The sequence below is a fragment of the Ranitomeya imitator genome, chromosome 8 (genome assembly GCF_032444005.1).
Source record: "Ranitomeya imitator isolate aRanImi1 chromosome 8, aRanImi1.pri, whole genome shotgun sequence".
Classification (NCBI taxonomy): domain Eukaryota; kingdom Metazoa; phylum Chordata; class Amphibia; order Anura; family Dendrobatidae; genus Ranitomeya; species Ranitomeya imitator.
Window position 1 is genome coordinate 90,659,816 of NC_091289.1, and position 21,404 is coordinate 90,681,219.

The 21,404-nt window shown below is 44.7% G+C and overlaps 1 protein-coding gene across 7 annotated transcripts in view; it reads left to right on the plus strand.

Annotated features, from left to right (window-relative positions):
• Positions 1-21,404, plus strand: part of PDE4DIP (phosphodiesterase 4D interacting protein) — a 1,776,665-nt gene that overhangs the window by 990,100 nt on the left and 765,161 nt on the right. For all 7 annotated transcript variants that reach the window (XM_069737152.1, XM_069737153.1, XM_069737154.1 and 4 more), the window contains one exon: positions 15,861-15,973. In XM_069737152.1, the coding sequence (XP_069593253.1) occupies positions 15,861-15,973 (113 nt within the window). The remainder of the gene's footprint in view (positions 1-15,860; positions 15,974-21,404) is intronic.

Genomic DNA, 21,404 nt, shown 5'->3' on the forward strand with positions numbered 1-21,404 from the left:
CCCCCAGACGCAGGGCCGCGGGTACTCGGTACCGGTCCTCTCTGTCTCGGTCCTGGGGTTGTCACGGTGGCTGGACCCGGTCCGTGACCCTGCTAAGGGGCGTCCAATGAAAGGTGATGAAAGTCTGTCAAGGGTTCGTGATGCCACCTGTGGTGTTCAGTCAGGGTGACCAACGCTGCTTGGGGTCCACTGGGGTTGTGTTATGGCAGCTAGATGGTATACCTTCCCACAGAGGTGAAGTATATCCCCAGGGCTTCCCAGTAGTGTAGGTGGTGATGATGTGAGGCGCGGTAAATAACGAGGACACAGGGTTGCAGTCTCTTTACCTTTTTACTGAAGACTTCGGGATCCGCAATCCAGAGCACTGCTAACAGGGCTGACTGAGACCGGCCGGTCCGAAGGCACATCCAGAGTTCCCTTTGCAGGTGGAAATCAGTGCCTACCAACTAGCGCCTGTGTGTTGTAGTCCTTCCCTGCTGAGCACCACGGGATAGTCCTCACAACTTTCATATTCGTTCGTTCTCTCTCTCTCTCCGTCCTCCAGTTTATCTGGCTAGGATGCACCCGTTTGACGGGAAGGCCTGGAGTTATTCTGGGACCCTAGAGACGCCCCTCTCCCACAATTGCCCCCTATGTCTGCTTAGGTGATTTAAGGTAGACAGCCAACCTATAATCAACTGTCCTGCCGCTGTTTAAAGTAATGCTTGAAGTCTGTTACTTCCTCGGCGTTCCGGCCACTGGCTACGCGCCTCAGTAGGATGTTGCCGTTCTCGGGGCATGACTCCTACTGGTTCTATCTCCTTTGTGCTGCGATCTCGTGTCTCACTTCTCCACAAAATAATTCGCTTCGTGTCCTTCCTTAGGATGCTGCCGCAAGGTAGTGCAGGCGCGGCTCCGTAACGATCTGTCCTTATTGCTAGGTACCTGCCAGGAACCCACCCCTGACAGGTCCTCCCTGGAGCTCTTCCAGGCTGCTTTCTTGACTGACTTCCTATCCAACCCCCAGTTTTACCAGAGTGTGTGGAGTGGCCTAATACATAGTGCCTTTTGCTCCCCCTGGTGGCCGGAGTGTGACGTGTAATGTGTGACTGTGATACCTGGTCAGGTGAACTCCTTTAGTGCAATCAGACATAACATCACTCCCCTTAGTGGCAGAGTGACATTACTGCAACGAACAGGACTCTGGGGCGCTGCACTAACATAGTTAGTAAGGCCGAAAAAAGACATTTGTTCATCCAGTTCAGTCTATATTCCATCTGAATAAATCCCCTCATCTATGTCCTTCTACAGAACCTAATAACTGTAAGATACAATACTGTTACGCTCCAGGAAGACATCCAGGCCTCTCTTGAAACCCTCGACTGAGTTCGACATCACCACCTCCTCAGGCAAGCAATTCCAGATTCTCACTGCCCTAACAGTAAAGAATCCTCTTCTAAATATAAAAACAACTAGGGGCACTGCACGAAGGGTTATTGCTTAATTTTTCCCCCTGCTGCAAATAAACGGACACAACTACCAAAATGTCCGGTGAAAAAGTGTAAAAAACACAAACAACTATATATGTGTATATATTTGCGCTGGAGGTCCCAATTGATTTTAAAAACGAATGGTGACAAGACTGTCTACATAGGATGAAATTACTATACCGTGACCAAACAGTTACCTAATTGGCATATTATTTACCTTCAATTCAAAATGTATATACACATGCTGCCGTCTCCCAGGTGTGTGCGCAGCAGTGACTCTTGTGAAGATGTGTGAGGAAAGGGTGTTAAACCTGTCCCGGCCGGTGACAGTCATCCCTTACCTCACAGGCGATGCTGCCTGATCTTCAGCGGTGAGACCGCGCTTCCTCAGGCAGGTTCCCGGTGATGATCCAGGATCTTCAGCGGTAAGACCGCGCTCCTACAAGCAAGTTGCCAGCGAGGTGCAGTGAAGCTGCAGGACCTCGCGTGACGTCACATGCACGTGATGATACACGTGATCGGCTGACGGAATGCACCTAGGACCAAAAGGCTTAATCCAACGCGTTTCGGAGTCGGCAGACTCCTTCTTCAGGGATGGTCCGGTGCATAACAGAGGTGCTTTTATATCATACAGTGGTAGGAAGCGCTGGGTCTATTTGTTGAAGGCAAAAAGTTCAATCTCGCTGTTGAGTCCATTTGGGATAAGTGTATTCATTTCAAAAATCCACCTGCTCTCCTCTCTTGACATTTGATGGATAAAATTCCCTCCCCGCCAGTTCTTTTTCACTTTTTTAATCCCAGTCACCACAATATCCTTCACTGAGCCCCCATGATATTCCTCAAAATGTTGTGATAGGGGGTGCCCCGCAAATTTTTTACTAATATTGCGTAAATGCTCCCCAATGCGTACATTCATAGGTCGTATGGTACGGCCTATATACCATTTCCCACATGGGCATTGTATGCCATAAATTACTCCTCGGGTGGAACAGGTTATGAAGTCTTTAATTTCTACTTCATTATCTTTAGAAATGATTCTCAATTGTTTTTTCGTGTTTAGTTTCCTACACGGTAGACATTTTTTACATGGAAAGAAACCGGACGGGACTTTTGATGTGAACGGCAATATGGATGACGCAGGTTTACGAACCGATGGGGCTATCATATTGCCTAAATTATTCGCCCTCCTGTACACAAATCTGGGATATTCTGCTAACGTCTTTCCAATCACTTTATCTTCCCTTAATAAACTCCAATGTCTTTTTACAATTTTTTTCAAAAAATGGCTATTAGAATTGTATGGAGTTATGATCGGTATCTCTTCATTTTCCATGTTGTTACTTTTCTTCTCTTTCTGTTTGAGTAATTTTATTCTTGACTGTTTCTCTACTTGTTCCTTGACCTGTATAAGAGTCTCTTTATCATATCCTTTCTGGCTAAACTTCTCTATCAGGACATTTGTCTCCTTCTTGAAATCCTCTGGTTTAGAGCAGTTTCTATGGGCTCTTATAAATTGGCCTTTGGGGACATTCAAAAGCCAACTGGGTAAATGGCAACTATCTAGTGAGATGTAGTTATTTGAATCAGTGGGTTTGTGGTATAAACTGGTTTGGATCCCATTATTTTCTATAAAAATCCTATAAAAATTAAAGAGATGAGAGACTTATGGGAGATAGCGACGCTAGAAAGATATTTGTCATTAAATCGTATACCTAAAGGTCTGGTGGTGTATAAACCCTTATCAGGCGATATTGGGGATTTGGATACTATGGCAGAATGGGATGCAATGTTCAACGACTTTTCCAGGAGTGTGGTACTGTTTATTATTAAAAAAAGAAAAGATGAGCTAATTAAAATCCGTAATGAAATCTCTAATTTGTTTGAGGAGATTAAACCCTTTGAATCATCTCAGGAAATTATACATCTCTCTAACAGCATAAGAAGGAGAATTAAAACGAAAGAGAAAGAGATTATTGAAAAAAAACAAAGAAAATTCTGTAGAGATTTAATATCAGGTAATAGAGATACTCCTCAATTAAATAAGACAAACCAAATGGAGAACTATCAACAAATAGGGAATACATCAAACTATGAGGATGAGTACTCTATGAGAAGGAATTGTCAACTTGTCACATTAGATGAAATACAGGGAGGTGAGGTTTCCTCTCTGTCTTTGAGTGAGAGATTCTCTATCCATGTTACTTCGGATGTAGAAAGTCTCTCGAACGAGATTATTGATAATAATCCAAATGTGGAAATAAATATTGAAGATAATACTCAAAATAATGGACCCGAAATCTCTACTCCGATACCTTCTGTAACGACCCAAAACAGATTTCTCTCACTTGGGAATGAGGTAAACTCTCCTGAAAATAGTCAAAGGGAATTAAGTCCCCAGCGGACAACCACCAGCAGAGTATCCACCCGAGCCTTAGAACAGAGAAAATCAAAACAACAGAAGACCAAACAGAGCCACCTTCCTTTTTTTCAGGTGGTTCGAAAAAAACCACGAAAAAGGGGGTGCAGGGCCGGGAAATTTACCAAAAAATAGAATAAATATCAACAACAGCAACAACAAAAAAACGAACCAGTTACGCTAGAACAAAAGATATTCAATCTTAGTGATCATAAACTGGATAGTAATGAAATCACGCTATTAAACAAGGGTTTAAAATATGCCCCAAGCACAAAATGTAATAAATTTGAAGCCTTTGTAGGGATTAAGCTGTTTATGAGGAAACTGGCCATAAAAAAAATACTATGTGAAGAAAAAACTCACTAGTTATGAAGATGATGGCAATATAGCAATATTTGATCCATACCAACATACCTCCTTGAAAAATAAATCAAATTTCCACCCGATTCAAGAGTATTCTGAGGCCTTTAATGCCTTTCAGAAAAACGTTATTAATGACATCAGAAGAATATCAAACAAGAACTGTTCTAAATACAAATATAACTTAACTCATCGTGAACGTATGGCAATTAGACAACTTCAAGAGAATAAGGAAATCACGATAAGGCCAGCGGATAAAGGAGGGGGAATAGTGATTTTAAACACTGAGGATTATAACAAAGAATCATCACGCCTACTGGGAGATAAGTGTACATATAAAATTCTTAAGGTAGATCCGACTGAGAGCTATATTTCTGAAATGCAAAACCTAATTAAAATGGGTCTACAAAAAGGTTTTTTAAATAAATGTGAATATGATTTTATTAACATAACACATCCTAGAGTCCCATACTTTTATTATCTACCTAAAGTACACAAAGACTTGTTACATCCACCAGGTAGGCCTATAATTTCAGCTATAGGAGGCCTTACAACCAATATGTCAAGATATGTCGACTGCCACCTGCAGAAACTGTGTCCTTCACTCCCATCCTATTTGAAGGATAGTGCACATGTTCTACAAATACTACAAACTGTTCAGTGGCAGGATCATTATATAATTGGCACTCTTGACATCACTTCTCTATATACAGTTATCCAGCACCAGAAAGGATGTGAAGCAGTTCAATATTTTTTAACTAAGGATGGAATTTTACCAGGTGACCAAATTTCTTTTATTATTGATTGTATAAATTTTATTCTTACCCGCAACTATTTTTGCTTTGGGAAGGACTACAACTCCCAGCAGTGGGGCACTGCCATGGGTACCAGGTTCGCCCCTAGTTATGCCAATTTATATGTTGGTAAGTGGGAGGAAGATCACATCTATATGGATGGACTCCTACGGGCGAACCTGGTCCTATGGCAGCGTTTTATAGATGATATAGTTTTTATATGGTCGGGGGGGCCTGTTTTATTATTGGATTTTATCAATGAACTTAATAAAAATAATTATTATTTATTATTTTTTAAACTTTACAGCGAATACTAGCAATAAAGAAATAAATTTTTTAGATTTGAGGATTTTTATAGAAAATAATGGGATCCAAACCAGTATATACCACAAACCCACTGATTCAAATAACTACATCTCACTAGATAGTTGCCATTTACCCAGTTGGTTTTTGAATGTCCCCAAAGGCCAATTTATAAGAGCCCATAGAAACTGCTCTAAACCAGAGGATTTCAAGAAGGAGACAAATGTCCTGATAGAGAAGTTTAGCCAGAAAGGATATGATAAAGAGACTCTTATACGGGTCAAGGAACAAGTAGAGAAACAGTCAAGAATAAAATTACTCAAACAGAAAGAGAAGAAAAGTAACAACATGTAAAATGAAGAGATACCGATCATAACTCCATACAATTCTAATAGCCATTTTTTGAAAAAAATTGTAAAAAGACATTGGAGTTTATTATTATTGGGTCATATGGGCGGAGTTTTTGGGTGTTTGATTCACCCTTTCCGTAGCCGCTTGCTGCATGCTGGCCGAAATATTGGATTGAAGTTCATTGTTTGTCCTCCGTAGTACATGCCTGCGCAAGGCAAGATTGCCTTGCGCAGGCGTGTACTACGGAGGACAGAGAATGAACTTCAATCCAATATTGCGGCCAGCATGCAGCCAGCGGGTAAGGAAAGGGTGAATCAAACACCCGAAAACTCCGCCCATATGACCCAAAACCAGTCCCGCCAAATTCAGGTGACAGGTTCCCTTTAACTCCCCAGCCACATTCTTGAGGAGGAAATATGGTGAGTAGTGTCCCACCCATCTCTCACCTAGTCATAAAAACCCAAACCCTTGTGATGACTGGTTAACCCTTTCAGCACATAGCATGCTGGAGAGAAACATATGGGCTTTTAACATAGAAACCTGTGGCCTCAAGCCACATGGAAAACCCAGACCGGAAATTAATTGGATTGCTCAGGTTGAGTACCCGAGTATTCCAATTTGCTCGACTCGAGCAACGAGCACTCAAGCATTTTAGTGCTCGCTCATTACTAATTATTACTACATATGTTATAGCTGCTTTGTCCTGGGTATTTTGTGTATTCAAAATAGCTAATACATTTGCATTACAACTATTATTCCTAGCTCAGTAATTTTCATGAAACTGTATAGATTGCAGTCATTGTCATAAAAGAATTCTGTCTTTAAAGGGAACCTATTAGCACAATTTAGCAACATAAAGTAAAGACATAGCCATAATGGCACTGATATACTGATTTAATTAATTTGTTAAAGAAAAATGCTCTGTTATTCTTGCTTAATCAGCATTTGAAGTTTTCTTTTAATGATATTTCAGTGCACAGGTGCTGGACTGTGGGTGCGGTCTTCTCCTCTTGCTTCAGCCCCTTCGCCTGCCTCCACTGTTTTCTGCCACTGCTGTTATTGGTGTGAGCAGTACATGTGCAGTTTGATTTCATGGCTGGTCTTTAATAAAATGGTGCAGTAGGTGGAGCATGCATAGATCAAGACGTCATTGAGTTGAGATCATGATCTGTGCATGGCCCTCAAAGTGCCCTCATCTAAGCATCACTGTGTCTGCTTGTAATTATATAAAGATACAGGCAGCCACTGTCGCAAAATTGGTACAATACAGCAAAGCTGTGAGAACTGCAGCATCTGTGTTTGTAAACAGACTACAGGGTGGGCCATTTATATGGATACTCCTAAATAAAATGGGGATGGTTGGTGATATCAACTTCCTGTTTGTGGCACATTAGTATATGGGAGGGTGAAAACTTTTCAAGATGGGTGGTGACCATGGCGGCCATTTTGAAGTTGGCCATTTTGGATCCAACTTTATTTTTTTCAATGGGAAGGGGGGTCATGTGACACATCAAATATATTGAGAATTTCACAAGAAAAACAATGGTGTGCTTGGTTGTGCACCACCACATTATGGGTGTCAGGTCTGAGCATTCCAACATGAACAGTTTCATGCAAAGTGGATTGGTTATCGTGGGCCAGTTGAATGGCCACCAAGGTCTCCCGATCTGACCCCCTTAGGCTTTTATTTTTGGAGTCATCTGAAGGCAATTGTCTGTGAAGATACGAGATGTGCAGCATCTGAAACAATGGATACTGGAAGCCTGTGCTAGCATTTCTTCTGCGGTGTTGCTATCAGTGTGTCAAGAGTGGGAGAAGATGGTTGCATTGACAATCCAACACAATGGGCAGCACTTTGAACACATCTTATAAGTTGTCGTAAACATGTAAATAACTCATGAAAGAATAAAGATACATTAAAACCAAGCACACCACTGCTTTTCTTGTGAAATTCTCAATAAGTTTGATGTGTCACATGACCCTCTTCCCATTGAAAAAAATAAAGTTGGATCCAAAATGGCAACTTCAAAATGACCGCCATGGTCACCACCCATCTTGAAAAGTTTTCCCCCTCCCATACACTAATGTGCCACAAACAAGAAGTTGATATCACCAACCATTCCCATTTTATTTAGTTGTATCCATGTACAGTGGGGCAAAAAAGTATTTAGTCAGCCAGCAGTAGTGCAAGTTCCACCACTTAAAAAGATGAGAGGCGTCTGTAATTTACATCATAGGTAGACCTCAACTATGGGAGACAAACTGAGAAAAAAAAAATCCAGAAAATCACATTGTCTGTTTTTTAACATTTTATTTGCATATTATGGTGGAAAATAAGTATTTGGTCAGAAACAAACAATCAAGATTTCTGGCTCTCACAGACCTGTAACTTCTTCTTTAAGAGTCTCCTCTTTCCTCCACTCATTACCTGTAGTAATGGCACCTGTTTAAACTTGTTATCAGTATAAAAAGATACCTGTGCACACCCTCAAACAGTCTGACTCCAAACTCCACAATGGTGAAGACCAAAGAGCTGTCAAAGGACACCAGAAACAAAATTGTAGCCCTGCACCAGACTGAATCTGCAATAGCCAACCAGCTTGGAGTTAAGAAATCAACAGTGGGAGCAATAATTAGAAAATGGAAGACATACAAGACCACTGATAATCTCCCTCGATCTGGGGCTCCACGCAAAATCCCACCCCGTGGGGTCAGAATGATCACAAGAACGGTGAGCAAAAATCCCAGAACCACGCGGGGGACCTAGTGAATGAACTGCAGAGAGCTGGGACCAATGTAACAAGGCCTACCATAAGTAACACACTACGCCACCATGGACTCAGATCCTGCAGTGCCAGACGTGTCCCACTGCTTAAGCCAGTACATGTCCGGGCCCGTCTGAAGTTTGCTAGAGAGCATTTGGATGATCCAGAGGAGTTTTGGGAGAATGTCCTATGGTCTGATGAAACCAAACTGGAACTGTTTGGTAGAAACACAACTTCTCGTGTTTGGAGGAAAAAGAATACTGAGTTGCATCCATCAAACACCATACCTACTGTAAAGCATGGTGGTGGAAACATCATGCTTTGGGGCTGTTTCTCTGCAAAGGGGCCAGGACGACTGATCCGGGTACATGAAAGAATGAATGGGGCCATGTATCGTGATATTTTGAGTGCAAACCTCCTTACATCAGCAAGGGCATTGAAAATGAAACGTGGCTGGGTCTTTCAACATGACAATGATCCAAAGCACACCGCCAGGGCAACGAAGGAGTGGCTTCGTAAGAAGCATTTCAAGGTCCTGGAGTGGCCTAGCCAGTCTCCAGATCTCAACCCTATAGAAAACTTTTGGAGGGAGTTGAAAGTCCGTGTTGCCAAGCGAAAAGCCAAAAACATCACTGCTCTAGAGGAGATCTGCATGGAGGAATGGGCCAACATACCAACAACAGTGTGTGGCAACCTTGTGAAGACTTACAGAAAACATTTGACCTCTGTCATTGCCAACAAAGGATATATTACAAAGTATTGAGATGAAATTTTGTTTCTGACCAAATACTTATTTTCCACCATAATATGCAAATAAAATGTTAAAAAAACAGACAATGTGATTTTCTGGATTTTTTTTTCTCAGTTTGTCTCTCATAGTTGAGGTCTACCTATGATGTAAATTACAGACGCCTCTCATCTTTTTAAAGGGAAGGTACCGCGTTTGTAGATCATTAATTAATCAATGTAATGTAGCATAACATGCTGTTATAACCCAGATTTGAATGCATGTAAAACAGATTTCGTGTGATATATGAGTAGAAAGAGTGCACTGGGGGCTGACATCTTGGTTTTGCAGCAGTAGTACGTCACTATCAGTGTCAGATTACGGCACCCCATGGACATAGGAGATAATAGACCGGCTCGGACCCTATCTGTAACATTGCAGCAGCATTAGCAGTGAGCTGGGCACGCCTCTGTGGGCTGCACAACTCACTGCTGTAGGTGTGACTAGCTGCCATTTTATTAGAGCCCTGTGCTATCTGCTGAGCTCCACTTGCTCTCTATCACAGGAGAGAAGAAGCCCTTGTCACTTCTCTGTACTGCAGGCACAGCAGGTTCTGGGCAGACATCCTCTGCTCTCACATTCTGCCGTGTGTGCTTCCCTCTGCTCTGTCTCCGCCTCCCCACAATCCCAGTGATCTCCGGTAAACTGCACTCTCCCCCTGTGTCGCTCTCCCTCTCTGTGCGGCATGGGGGGTCTCTGTGCGGCGTGGGGGGGTCTCTGTGCGGCGTGGGGGGGTCTCTGTGCGGCGTGGGGGGTCTCTGTGCGGCGTGGGGAGGTCTCTGTGCGGCGTGGGGAGGTCTCTGTGCGGTGTTGGGGGGGTCTCTGTGCGGCGTGGGGAGGTCTCTGTGCGGCGTGGGGGGGTCTCTGCGGCGTCGGGGGTCTCTGTACGGCGTTGGGAGGTCTCTGTGCGGCGTGGGGGGGTCTCTATGCGGCGTGGGGGGGGTCTCTGTGCGGCGTGGGGAGGTCTGTGCGGCGTGGGGAGGTCTCTATGCGGCGTGGGGGGGGTCTCTGTGCGGCGTGGGGGGGTCTCTGTGCGGCATGGGGGGGTCTCTGCGGCGTGGGGAGGTCTCTGTGCGGAGTGGGGGGGTCTCTGTGCGGAGGGGGGGTCTCTGTGCGGCGTGGGGGATCTCTGTGCGGCGTGGGGAGGTCTCTATGCGGCGTGGGGGGGTCTCTGTGCGGCGTGGGGGGTCTCTGTGCGGCGTGGGGGGTCTCTGTGCGGCGTGGGGAGGTCTCTGTGCGGCGTGGGGGGGTCTCTGTGCGGCGTGGGGGAGTCTCTGTGCGGCGTGGGGGGATCTCTGTGCGACGTGGGGGGGTCTCTGTGCGGCGTGGGGGGGGGTCTCTGCGGCATCGGGGGGTCTCTGTACGGCGTGGGGGGGTCTCTGTGCGGCGTGGGGGGGTCTCTGTGCGGCGTGGGGGGGTCTCTGTGCGGCGTGGGGGATCTCTGTGCGGCATGGGGAGGTCTCTGTGCGGCGTGGGGGGGTCTCTGTATGGCGTGGGGAGGTCTCTGTGCGGCGTGGGGAGGTCTCTGTGCGGCATGGGGGGTCTCTGTGCGGAGTGGGGGGGTCTCTGTGCGTGGGGGGGTCTCTGTGCGGCGTGGGGGATCTCTGTGCAGCGTGGGGAGGTCTCTGGGCGGCGTGGGGGGGTCTCTGTGCGGCGTGGGGGGGGCCTCTGTGCGGCTTGGGGGGTCTCTGTGCAGCGTGGGGGGGTCTCTATGCGTGTATGCAAGCATCGTCCGATGGGACTACAAGTCCCATTGGACGATGCCTGCTACAATGACAGTGATTGACACATTAGCCAATAATGGGACAGTAATAGTCCCATCATCCGGCTAATGTGTTGAATGAAAAAAAAAAATACTCCATACATACATGCCACATACATGCTACATACAATACATTCATACATTACATACATATAGACATACAGTACATTAAACATAGAGTTCATACTCACCATTACTTGTCACTTTGTTCCCCGAAGCCAGTGTCATCTGTAAAAAAAATATTAAAAAAACAAACAACCAATATACTCCCTGTCCGCAGAAATCCACGAGTGTCCCACGGCGATCTCCCGTGGAGAGCAGCAGCATCAGATAATGCGACTGCTCTCCAGGGGCTCCAGGAACACAATGACAGCAGAAAGGTATCCTTCCACCACTGTATTCCTCTGCCGCTGTAAAAAAAAAGTCCCTAGACTCACTTTATGCCATTGCTGTATGAGAAATTTTCCCAGGCAGCAATTGCCATAAAGTGAGACCTTGTCCTAAGGTAACCACTCAGTGGTGCACTGGAGGAGCCATTGTCTCCAGTCAGTGTGTCACTGAGGGTCCTATAGAGCAGTGACATCACCCGATGTCACTGTTCTATAGGGGAGATCGTCGTGGGACACTCGATATTAATTAGACTACGGCGGAAAGGTAGTATACGGTTTATTATTTTACGTTTTTTGCAGGCGCTGAAGTATGGTAAATATGGTGAAATGAAGAATATTAAAATAATTTTTTCCTAATGTGTGCGTGTTTTTTTTTAACCCTTTCTTACTATTGGATTAATAACGGATCGGTGTCTTATTGACGCCTCTCCATTATTAATTTGGCTTAATGTCACCTTACAATAGCAAGGTGACATTAACCCTTCATTACCCCATATCCCACCGCTACACGGGAGTGGGAAGAGAGGGGCTAAGTGCCGGAATTGGCGCATCTTACAGATGCGCCATTTCTGGGGCGGCTGCGGACTGGTATTTGTAGCCTGGGGGGAGCAATATCCATGGCCCCTCTCTAGGCTATGAATATCAGCCCGCAGCTGTCTGCGTAGCCTTTCTGGCTATAAAATATAGGGGGACCCCACGCAATTTTTTTTTTTTGGGGTCCCCCTATTGTAATAGCCAGTAAAGGCTATACAGACAGCTGCGGGCTGATATTCATAGCAGGCTACAGATATTGGCCCCCGGCCGTCGGCTTTCCCCCTCTGGCGCAGAAAATTGCACGGGCGCCCACGCGGTTTTTTTTGTTTTTTTTTAATTCAACCCTCACAAAGGCCTCTTTCACACTTGCGTCGGTACGAGTCCGTCGCTATGCGTCGGGCCGACGTAACGACGCACGTTGTGAAATTTGTGCCCGACGTGGGCAGCGGATGCAGTTTTTCAACACATCCACTGCCCATTCTGAAGTCTAGAAGGAGGGGGCGGAGTTTTGGCAGCGCATGTGCTGTAGAAAATGGCGGACGCGCTGGACAAAAAAAGTTCACTTGAACGTTTTTTCGTGCCGACGGTCCGCCAAAACACGACGGATCCCTTGCACGACGGACGCGACCACGCGACGTGTGGCCATCCGTCACGATCTGTCGCTAATACAAGTTTATGAGAAAAAAACGCATCCTGCGAGCACATTTGCAGAATCCGTTTTTTTCCGCCAGATCCGTTTTTTCCACCGGATCCATTTTTTCCCGCCGGATCCGTTTTTTCCTGCTGGATCCGTTAATTCCCGCCGGATCCGTTTTTTCCCGCCAGATCAGTTTTTTTCCACAATTTCCTTATTTTTCTGCCAGATCAGTTTATTTTCCATCGGATCCTTTTTTTCCCGCCTGATCCGGTTTTTCCCGCCAGATCCGTTTTTTCCCGCCGGATCCATTTTTTTCCACAAGTTCTTTTTTTTATCTGCCAGTTCCGTTTTTTCCCGCCGGATCCGTTTTTTTCCACAATTTCCTTTTTTTTCTGCCAGATCAGTTTTTTTTTTCCATCGGATCCTTTTTTTCCCGCCTGATCTGTTTTTTTTCCACAATTTCCTTATTTTTCTGCCAGATCAGTTTATTTTCCATCGGATCCTTTTTTTTCCCGCCTGATCCGTTTTTTCCCGCCAGATCCGTTTTTTCCCGCCGGATCTATTTTTTTCCACAAGTTCTTTTTTTTATCTGCCAGTTCCGTTTTTTTCCCGCCGGATCCGTTTTTTTCCACAATTTCCTTTTTTTTTCTGCCAGATCAGTTTTTTTTCCATCGGATCCTTTTTTTCCGCCTTATCCGTTTTTTTCCGCCTTATCCGTTTTTTTCCACAATTTCCTTTTTTTTCTGCCAGATCAGTTTTTTTTCCATCGGATCCTTTTTTCCCCGCCTAATCTGTTTTTTTCCGCCGGATCCGTTTTTTCACGCCAGGTCCGTTTTTTTCCACAATTTACTTTTTTTTCTGCCAGATCAGTTTTTTTTCGCCGGATCCGTTATTTTCTCATAGAGTTGTATTAGCGCCGGATGGCCACACGTTTCATCCGTTTTTTGCAGGATCTGTCAAAACAGCTGTTTCCGCCGGACGGAAAACACATACAGAGGAACGGTTGAATCGCGATCTCACCTGCCGCTATTGCGGGCACATGTCAGTCATGTTTTTTTCTATTGACAGATTGGGCGATTCTGAACGCGGCGATACTAAATATGTGTAGGTTTGATTTTTTTATTGTTTTATTTTTGATGGGGCAAAAGGGGGGTGATTTAAACTTTAATTTTTTTTTTTTTCATATTTTTAAAAACGTTTTTTTTTACATTTGCCATGCTTCAATAGCCTCCATGGGAAACTAGAAGCTGGCACAACTCGATCGGCTCATCTACATAGCAGCGATCATCAGATTGCTGCTCCGTAGCTGAATTACAGGCTTGCTATGAGCGCCGACCACAGGGTGGTGCTCACAGCAGGCCGGCATCAGTAACCATAGAGGTCTCAAGGACCTCTATAGTTACCATCCTGAGACATCGCCGACCCCCGATCATGTGACGGGGTGGACGATACGCCCATTTCTGGCCGCGCGGCTGGAAGCGGTAGTTAAATGCCGCTGTCAGCATTTTACAGCGGCATTTAACAGGTTAATAGCGGCGGGTGAATTGCGATTTCACCTGTCGCTATTGCGCGCACATGTCAGCTGTACAAAACAGCTGACATGTCGTGACTTTGATGTGGGCTCAGCGCCGGAGCCCACATCAAAGGAGGAGACACGACATGCGCAGAACATGTTGCGTTTTTTACTGCGATGCGTTTTTCCCCCAGAAAAAACGCAACATATGCACAAAAATTGCGGAATGCATTATAAATGATGGGATGCATATGTATGCATTTTTAAATTGTTTTTATCACATTTTTATAGCGAACAAACGCAAAAAAATGCGAAAAATCCTGAACGTGTGCACACAGCCTCAATGTGTATCTCCCCATCACACTCCATATGTGTCTCACTCATCATACTTCACGTCTCTTTCTCTCCCATCAGTCACTCTTAGGCCGGGGACACACACAACGTATTAAAAAACGGTCCGTTTTTGACGGACGAGAATCGCACAAATGTTACCAAAACAGTGATCCGTGTGCAGTGCGAGGATGCGATTTTCTCGCATCCAATGATCCGTGTGACATCCGTATGGCGTCCGTATGGTGAGATTTTCTCAAACACTTGCAAAATGAGCAAATAATGGCTGAGCCTTTCCTGTCACCTGCCCAATGCCTGAGAATTTCTCGCACGTCACACTGATGGTCCGTGTGCTCTGTGATTTTTTTCTCACCCCCATAGACTTTCATTGGCGATTCTCGGCCGAGATACGCTGAGAATTGCAGCATGCTGCGATTTCACTCGGATCCTGAATACGGCCGAGAAAATATCGGATGATGGGAGCTGCCCCATAGATTAACATTGGGACGAGCGGTGTGCGATTTTTTTATCGCATTGCACTCGTCCGTATTGCGGTCTAGTGTGACCCCGGCCTTAGCCATACAATGCATCTCTCCCCTCCCTCCATAATGCCTGGCCATTCACTGCAGAGCTGGAGCTCCCAGACAGCTCCCAATGCTGCTCCATGCACACCACATGTCTTCACTCTTCTTGGGTCCAGATGCTGCTGGGTCCACTGTGTTCTGCTCCTCTGATGCAGTGACTGCTGGTGATAGCAGGTCACAGGGCAGTCACACACAAAATGGTGCTGCCCTGTGATGCTGCTCTTCATTCTTACTGTTGGGGCAGTAACTGCTGACATCACCATTTCCCTCCCCTTTTGGGTGGTCTAATATTCCTGGGGCAGAGCTGCTAAATCTTACTATAGCTGCTTGAGGTCTAAAACGGAAAATGCTCCCCCTAGTGGTAAATATCTATATTTGTAGAAAAATATATAATATTTTTCATATAGAAATGTTTGCAAACAGTGCAAACATTGCATTAATACATTTTAATTACTATTTTAAGCTTAATTTCACAAAAAAACTAAATACAAGAAAACTGGTGGCACCTTCCCTTTAAGTGGTGGAACTTGCACTATTGCTGACTGACTAAATACTTTTTTGCCCCACTGTAAATGACCCACTGTTCAGTTCCACTGTTCTGTGTTAATTACATGATTCACACTGGTAAATCTCTTTTTATTAAAAATAAGCCGTATAGGCAGATTTTCATGCTGAACGCTTCCAGTGATTCTGAGATTGTTTTTTCGTGATACATAGTACGGTACTTTATGTTAGTGGTAAATTTAGCTAGAGATTTTACCCAAGCCCACATAAAGGCCTACACCTGCCTAACATTTTTGCACAGTACTGTTTTTAATAAATTTATTAAATAATGTATTTACTTATTTTCATAACATGCTTTACAGTTAAAGAATGAGCTTCAACATTTGATCAACAAAAAGAACAGGGTGGAAGAGGAGCTGCATGTTTGCAAACGTGAACTTGCAGGAGCCCTGAAATTGTCAACATCTGATTTAAGGTATATCCAAAACATATTACTTGCTTTATTTTATTCCACTTTTTGTTAAAGAAGTTTTATAATTTTATGCAACTTTCTTATAACATCCAGATGTAATAGTATGCAGGTACTGAGTATGTCACCACGGAACAGACAGACCAACAGTTGATGGGTTTAATAACATGAATAAGGTTCTCCTCGCAGGGAGGAAGCAATGGAATATAACTAGCAGTAAAACAGTGTAAAAATATGGGAGTCAAACAATGTAACAGGAGTAAGCAAGATTTCTTGAGAAAAGAACACTTATCAGTCTGATGAGGACTTGCTTGAATGGTTGTCTTCTCCAACGTAGATGGCGAGAAACAGCGCCACTTGTCGTCCCTCTGTTGTCCGTGGGCTGAGCCTGCTGCCTGGGGTTTTGGGAGTTAATGTGGTATGCACAGGCTCTGAGTCTTTAGCTTTTACAGCACAGCCAGGAATCAGGGGCTCTGCACTGTTAAGTCTCTGTACCAGGAATCAGGGGCTCTGCACTGTTAAGTCTCTGTACCAGGATATCACAGTCTCTGTGCTGATACCGCGGGGACCAGGGAGTAGAAGTCTCTGCACGGGCCAATGTCTCTACACGGGTCTCAAAGCACCCCTCTCCAGTCACAGAAGAGTCCGCTTTCAAGTATTTACAAGATGCAGTGTTTCTGGGCAGTCTCCCTGTATTTGTCCTCAGACTGGGAGCTCTCTCTCTCCCAGAGCGCAGCTGCACCCTGCTCTGACTGCTGCTCACGCTGCTATCTCCCTTGTGCCCGTGCCTTTCCCACTCTCTGCCCGCTTCCTTCCTGTTCCAGTCTCTAAGTCTACCCCCCTGGGGAAACTGCAGCACAGCTCAATGGTTCCAGGCACAGAGCCGAGAAGGTAACCACCCCCAGACTCTTCTGGTGTTTCACCTCCTTACACAGATTTCAGTTTTAACTTTCCAAGAGATTATTTTAAAACAGATCATATGACATGATTCAAGATAAGCGTCTAGAACACATAGTAAACGTGGTGCAAGGCATTGCAAACGAAACTAGAAATCTAACTCAGTAATCAAAGTGTGAGTGTTTAGACCTTTGGAAATAGCTTTTTCATGTCATTATCAGAAGAGTCTCATAAAGTATATGTGCTGTTTACTGGATCCAGTTTTGCATTTGTCTTAAAACCCCTTTAACCCCTTCACCCCCGGAGCTTTTTCTGTTTTTTCATTTTCGTTTTTCGCTCCCCTCCTTCCCAGAGCCATAACTTTTTTATTTTTCCGTCAATATGGCCAAGTGAGGGCTTATTTTTTGCGGGACGAGATGTAGTTTTGAACGATACCATTGGTTTTAGCCATGCCATGCCATGCCATGCCATGCCATGTAACAGAAAACGGGAAAAAAATTCCAAGTATGATGAAATTGCAAAAAAAGTGCAATCTCACACTTGTTTTTTGTTTGGCTTTTTTGCTAGGTTCACCAAATGCTAAAACTGACCTGCCATTATGATTCTCCAGGTCATTACGAGTTCATAGACACCTAACATGTCTAGGTTATTTTTTATCTAAGTAGTGAAAAAAAATTCCAAAGTTTGCTAAAAGAAAAAAAAAATTGTGCGATTTTCCGATTCCCGTAGCATCTCCAATTTTCATGATCTGGGGTCAGGTGAGGGCTTATTTTTTGCGTGCCGAGCTGGCATTTTTAATGATATCATTTTGGTGTAGATACGTTCTTTTGATCGCCCGTTATTGCATTTTAATGGCTTAGTGATAGAAAGCAGAGGGTGGTTATAAATGGTATAGTCTCTAACTGGGTCGCTGTGACCAGTGGGGTACCGCAGGGGTCAGTATTGGGACCTGTTCTCTTCAACATATTCATTAATGATCTGGTAGAAGGTTTACACAGTAAAATATCGATATTTGCAGATGATACAAATATCATGTAAAGCAGTTAATGTAAAGCAGTTAATGTAAAGCAGTTAATACAAGAGAAGATAGTATTCTGCTACAGATGGATCTGGATAAGTTGGAAACTTGGGCTGAAAGGTGGCAGATGAGGTTTAACAATGATAAATGTAAGGTTATACACATGGGAAGAAGGAATCAATGTCACCATTACACACTGAATGGGAAACCACTGGGTAAATCTGACAGGGAGAAGGACTTGGGGATCCTAGTTAATGATAAACTTACCTGGAGCAGCCAGTGCCAGGCAGCAGCTGCCAAGGCAAACAGGATCATGGGGTGCATTAAAAGAGGTCTGGATACACATGATGAGAGCATTATACTGCCTCTGTACAAATCCCTAGTTAGACCGCACATGGAGTACTGTGTCCAGTTTTGGGCACCGGTGCTCAGGAAGGATATAATGGAACTAGAGAGAGTACAAAGGAGGGCAACAAAATTAATAAAGGGGATGGGAGAACTACAATACCCAGATAGATTAGCGAAATTAGGATTATTTAGTCTAGAAAAAAGACGACTGAGGGGCGATCTAATAACCATGTATAAGTATATAAGGGGACAATACAAATATCTCGCTGAGGATCTGTTTATACCAAGGAAGGTGACGGGCACAAGGGGGCATTCTTTGCGTCTGGAGGAGAGAAGGTTTTTCCACCAACATAGAAGAGGATTCTTTACTGTTAGGGCAGTAAGAATCTGGAATTGCTTGCCTGAGGAGGTGGTGATGGCGAACTCAGTCGAGGGGTTCAAGAGAGGCCTGGATGTCTTCCTGGAGCAGAACAATATTGTATCATACAATTAGGTTCTGTAGAAGGACGTAGATCTGGGGATTTATTATGATGGAATATAGGCTGAACTGGATGGACAAATGTCTTTTTTCGGCCTTACTAACTATGTTACTATGTTACTATGTTACTATGTCACGGCGACCAAAAAAACGTATTTTTGATGCTTTGATTTTTTTTCTCGCTACGCCATTTAGCGGTCAGGTTAATCCTTTTTTTTATTGATAGATCGGGCGATTCTGAACGCGGCGATACCAAATATGTGTATTTTTGTTTTTTTTTAATTGTTTTATTTTGATTGGGGCGAAAGAGGGGTGATTTGAACTTTTATATATTTTTTATTTTTTTTTATATTTTTAAAAACTTTTTTTTTAAATTTTTTGGCATGCTTCAATAGCCTCCATAGGAGGCTAGAAGCATGCACTACACGATCACCTCTGCTACAAAGAGGTGAAGTACAGATCACCTCTATGTAGCAGAAATGCAGGTGTACTTTGAACGCCGACCACAGGGTGGCGCTCAAAGCAATCGGCCATCAACAACCATAGAGGACCTCTGGTTGTTATGGCAATGCACCGCTGACCCCTGATCATGTGACGGGGGTCAGCGGTGCGAGCACAACCGGCCGCGCGGCCGGGAGCGTTAGTTAAATGCCGCTGTCAGCGCTTGACGGCGGCATTTAACTAGTTAATGGGCGCGGGCGGATCGCGATTCCGCTCGTTCTCATTGCGCGCACATGTCAGCTGTACAAAACAGCTGACATGTCGCGGCTTTGAGGTGGGCTCACCGCCGGAACCCACCTCCGGAACCCACCTCAAAGCAGGGGATCTGCCAGCTGACGTACTATTCCATCAGCTGGCAGAAAGGGGTTAATCTAGTACTGATTTGCTGCAGGGATTGCATGCAATATCAATGTCACGCAATCCCCAGGAGAGCCAACACCTTCAATTCCAGTTGGTTATGCAGTCCACATGAAAGAAACTTATGACAACATGAAGCAGCTGCTGAGGTGCCTAAATATTTGCTGCCCCTCTTTGATGACTTAAAGGGAACCTGTCACCCCCCCAGGCGTTTATAACTAAAAGAGCCACCTTGTGCAGCACTAATGCTGCGTTCTGACAAGGTTCTAAAAAGTTATTGGTGCTGTAACTTCAGAAATAATCCATTTTATAATTTGTCCCAAATACCTTGAATCAGTCCTGGAGGAAGGTCTTTCCCCCCTGCTGCAAACGGCGATTAGGGATCAGCTGACGCTGCACAGTCTGAAGAAGGCGGAGGGAGATGTGTGAGAGGCTTAGATATGCACTGCGCATGCCCAGGATTCCCAGCCCCGCAGTAAGAATAAATCAGAAGACACTGCGGGGCGTGATCTCGGGCATGGCGGCTGCACAGGCGCAGTCAACTAGACCACAAATGAGGACACAGGATGGGCAGCGCCCACTGCGCATGCCCAAGGCATGAGAAAAGAGCGCAGGCTCATTTGAAAACAGCGCAGAGGAGGCGCGGTCCCGGCGCCAAGAGGACATGAGTGACGGCGGTGCTGCGTTTGCAGCAGGGGGGGAAAGACCTGCCTCCAGGACTTATTCAAGGTATTTGGGACAAATTATAAAATGGATTATTTCTGAAGTTACAGCACCAATGACTAAAAGACCCACATTGTCAGAATGCAGCATTGGTGCTGCACAAGGTGGCTCTTTTAGTTACAAACACGTGGGGGAGATGGGGGGTGAGAGGTTCCCTTTAAAGGTGGTTGCTCTCTTTCTTTGTCTCCAGGTTGGTCACACAAAGTACTACTGCTTTCTGTGTTAGTGGGATAGCCATGCAAGTGAATATCATTACAATAAAAGAAACTGGCCCCTCCAACATTCAATTCAATGAGGGAGCAAAAATGGCCTGCATCCAGCACTTGTTGACCCACATAAGATTTTGTTACAACTATTGCATATCAAGTTGTGCCAAATGAAGAACTTTTATAAAGGCAATGGACAATGCAAAAGCATTCAAGTATTTCATTGATACATTTCCAATGTTGAGTGAAGCAATGATAAAGGAAGGAGTCTTCCTTTTGTTGCAGGGCAAGGAAAAGGCTGCATGGGTAGTATTCGCATTAATGGTAACTCATTTTTTGGGAAACTCAAGAGCAGATAACTATGAAGAGTTGGTGCAAAATGTCATCAAAACACAAGGCTATTGTCTGTAATATGGCCTTAAAAATTAATTTAGTATATTTGCATCTAGACTTCTTTCCACCAAACTGAGAAGCAGTGAGCCACAAGAGATTTCACCAAGATATTGCGGCTATGGAGAAAAAAAACACACGGAAAATGCTATCCTTCAATGCTTGCAGATTAATATTTTACAATTGTAAAAGGTGATCTGATTAGGCCAGGATTGGCAATCTACCAAGGCGGTAGATGCCCGCTGGACAGGCCTCTCTGAGCTGCAAAATGGGCCATAGGCCCATTAAAACGTCTGCACAGGCCCTATGTGTGCGTGATTTCTCGGGGCACGCACTGACAAGGGCTGCGGCGGCCCACGTTATTGCTTGCATGCGTCGCTACGGCCCTTGTCAGCGTCGGCAAGCAGGAGAGAGCACGCACACATAGGTCCTATGCTGAAGTTTGAAAAGGCTGCTGCCGTCACAGCGCGCACAGGATGCCTGCCTGAGACTCTTTCTGTCTGTTGCTGGTCAGTTCCA